At 33.2% G+C, this 3,478-nt stretch overlaps 1 protein-coding gene across 3 annotated transcripts in view; it reads right to left on the bottom strand.

Annotated features, from left to right (window-relative positions):
* The window catches only part of LOC115239626 (follistatin-related protein 5-like), a 40,316-nt gene that overhangs the window by 4,435 nt on the left and 32,403 nt on the right, over nt 1-3,478 (bottom strand). For all 3 annotated transcript variants that reach the window (XM_029814240.1, XM_029814239.1, XM_029814241.1), the window contains exons 5-9: nt 2,490-2,671; nt 2,016-2,150; nt 1,664-1,796; nt 942-1,102; nt 365-488 (exon numbers count right to left, since the gene is read on the bottom strand). In XM_029814240.1, coding sequence (XP_029670100.1) covers nt 365-488; nt 942-1,102; nt 1,664-1,796; nt 2,016-2,150; nt 2,490-2,671 — 735 coding nt within the window. The remainder of the gene's footprint in view (nt 1-364; nt 489-941; nt 1,103-1,663; nt 1,797-2,015; nt 2,151-2,489; nt 2,672-3,478) is intronic.

The raw sequence follows: 3,478 nt of genomic DNA, 5'->3' as shown, positions 1-3,478 counted from the left end.
AAAGAGAGAAAGAGGCATGTGTTTTTATATTACTTTCGATTAATTTCAACAGGAAAAAAGGTGAATTACTTTCTTTCATTGATTAATAATATTTTATTATGTTCTAGAAGATGATATCCTTTCTACGAGCAATAAAAGTAATGAAAAAATAAAAGACGAGCAGCAGTCGTGGAAAGCAGTTAGAAAGCAATTACAAGGAGTATCAACTTTAAACTTGACTGAAATGAAATTACAAGAAAAATCGATTATATAGTTTCTGAACTAATTTTTTTTTATTTTTTATTAGCAGAATTAAGATCTAAAATGATCCAAAATCTATCTTATTTTATCTTATATTTCTTTTTATTCTTCCTGAAAAACTTACTGTAAATAGTGAGCATATGAGTTTGCACCACATCTTGATTTCTGAGAGCGTGACATGTGTAATTACCAGCATATTCCAACTGCACGTTTGTCAGATAGAGACTACCATCATTGAATACGCGAATCTACAAAGAAAGTTCGTATTATCTTAACTTTTTCAATTTCTCTCAACATTAATACAACTTTTTCATTATTTAAAGTTTTAAAGAATAATATCGGTCTGCTAACCATTGCATAAATTTTTCTAATTATTACTTAAAAATAAGCAAAAATTTTGATTTTATTTCCTAAATTCTTTGAAAAAAAACGTAGAATAAAAAATAAGAAGAGAGAGAAAAATATTTTTCAAATCAAAAAATTATTTGTTAAAAAATAAAAGTGTATATATATATAAATTCTCTCTCTTTCATTTTCCTTAATCAATACTTTTATTAATAAATCTATATAAATAAATAGAGATTTATATATATATATATATTTGCATTTTTTATTTTCAGATAGTGATCTCTCACAAACCGATATATTATATGCCGAAGATTAACGGCGGGGGATCGAATTGTCATTTGAGTGGGATATACCTCCGGCTCGCTAAGGGTCTCGACATCCGTGCCGTAACGTCGCCAGATCAGGGGCGGGGGTGGTGTTCCGGTGACATCGCACTTAATCTCCACGTTGTCTCCGACTCGCGCGGATATGTGATTCACCTCGAGGGATTTGTCCAACGATACCACCGATACACCTGTCATCAGATTAGATTCGCCTTCGCAGGTATGTATTATGTATGTGTATATATTTTGTATTTGAACTAAATTGAATCGTATTTGCGCGATGCATCGTTGCACAAACTTTGCATAATAATTCCTCGCGGCCGTTTATATATACATATATGTATATGTGCGCGATGGCACTCGCGCGTATAGTCTGACAATTTACGCTGATGCTATTGTCCATGGACAATAGCGTCCCGGGGAGACCATTATAACGTGGATTAGCATAAGAAAATTACTCGCCGATGATTAATCGCTACGCCAAACCGAACTAACCGCGAGGATAAGATCATTCTGCAACATAATAGTTTGACATCTCGCGAGAGATAATGAGATGTAAAAGTTATGAAAAATTTTGCAGGGATTCGTCTTTTTTAAATTAAAAACAAGAGTGGTTTGAGGGATTAAATTAATTGTAATATACTTATGCAATTAACATAATTATACGTTATCTTCTTTCATCGTTGGCTTGCTAAATCCTCGGTAAATCCTACCGTGATGTACGACCAATGAATCGCAGACACGGTACTTACTGTAAAGCTTGCTGAAGGCCATGTAAAACTCGTTAACGTTCAATCTGCCATCACCGTCGGTGTCATCGTAGCTGATCATATGGCTCAGATTGCATCCCGCGCATAATTCCTCCATGTTCTCTTCTTCAGCGATCTGAATGTTCGAGAGAATTTAAGTGGGATTATTCGCGGAACGTTAGCGGGACGATAGGATGGGGAGAGATATCGCGTTACTGCCGTTAAAGTAATGGCCATCGAATAAATTTCATCGCGAGCGCGCGCATCTCTCTTTCGGTTTATTTAAAAGTCGGGAGAAAACGCGCTAATGAAGAAACACTCTATATACGGAAAAATACATCCAATGCTAAATCACCTGTTCGAGTTCCTCTCGCTCCAAATTACCGTCATTGTTTCTGTCGTAGTGAGAGAACATGATGCTGACCAAGTACTCCTTACTGTGATTATCTTCGGCCATTAATCTCGCGTGGCTATACAGGAGCAAATTATCCTACGGCGAATAAATAAAATGATGATCTGGTAATGTTGTAACATTTTTTATCAAATTTACGGTTAGATAAAAATATAATTAAAAATCGTTATTATAAATAAGATAATTAAATTTTTCTGCGTGGGAAAATCTCGATATCGAATTACATACATAAATTAGATAAAACACAGTTTATAAATCTGTAAACTACAAAGACCTCGTCATGTGTTTAAATGAAGTATTTATAAATTGTTTTTAACTTGAATATTTTAAAGTTATGTGTCTTTCGTCGAGAAATCCTCATTAAATATTTTTTTCACGTTTTGTATCGAAGATTATGGGGCGAAATCGATGACATACTTTCATAATTTCGTATTCTTGCGCCGAACATTTCTCGATACCGTGATTGTTCTTTCGCGGGATCGATTTGCTTGCCGGATGATGCTTGATTTTATTCTTGGACTTGGTGTACAGGACGTTCTTACTATCGGACGAGGCGTGGTACGAAAAGAAATCCTTCCGTGCTTGCGCGCTGTAATTACCTGGAAATAACGGAATTACATTCCATCATAAACTTTGAGTTTCCGTAACGTAACGACATTTTCTTTTCTTCTCGCTACAACTCTTAACAAACTGTGCGGCTGCCATAAATTAATAGAAAACTTCCAAGTTATTATTGAGTTTGTAACGAAAGCAAAGTTTTGTAAGTTTGCTAAAGATCATGATTTCTCTTTAAAGTAAACAACAAATTCTGAAATAGCGAAAGCTGAAAGTATCGGCAAAGACATTTGGTTGATCCGTATTTCATGAATTTGATAAGATTTACTTAAATCTCATGCGTGTTTAATTAAGAAAATTTATATATATAAAATTATATTTGCATATTATTAGCAGAGATTGCACCAAAAGCCGCAATTAATCTACATACATTAGCTAATATGTATTAACACATTTCAGTTTGAAAGATTTGAATTTCACATTATTAACAGGCAATTATGATCTAAAAGGGGATAATGGTATATTAATCTATTTAATTTATTCATCCGATATTAAGCTTGAGCTCTGACAATTTTTGCTAAGTATAATTGAATTAAATAGACAATCTAATCTCTGATAATTAATGAAGTTAAATAGACAGAGAGTTAAAATTAAATAGACAATTCAGTGTACAGAGGTCGATAAACTCCAACGTCCGTCCATTTCGTTAAAACTTAAAATATAATAGAGAATCGATTTTGCACTAACAATAAGTAAAAAAATTAGCTCTTCCTTTCCCACATTTTTTATCGCTAGAAATGTAAACAAATATAGATTTTTATAAAAATATATGGAATAGAATTGAGTATTAC

Source organism: Formica exsecta, unplaced genomic scaffold (assembly GCF_003651465.1).
Source record: "Formica exsecta isolate Colony F162 unplaced genomic scaffold, ASM365146v1 scaffold393, whole genome shotgun sequence".
Classification (NCBI taxonomy): Eukaryota; Metazoa; Arthropoda; class Insecta; order Hymenoptera; family Formicidae; genus Formica; species Formica exsecta.
This window is presented reverse-complemented; position numbering and strand designations above follow the sequence as displayed.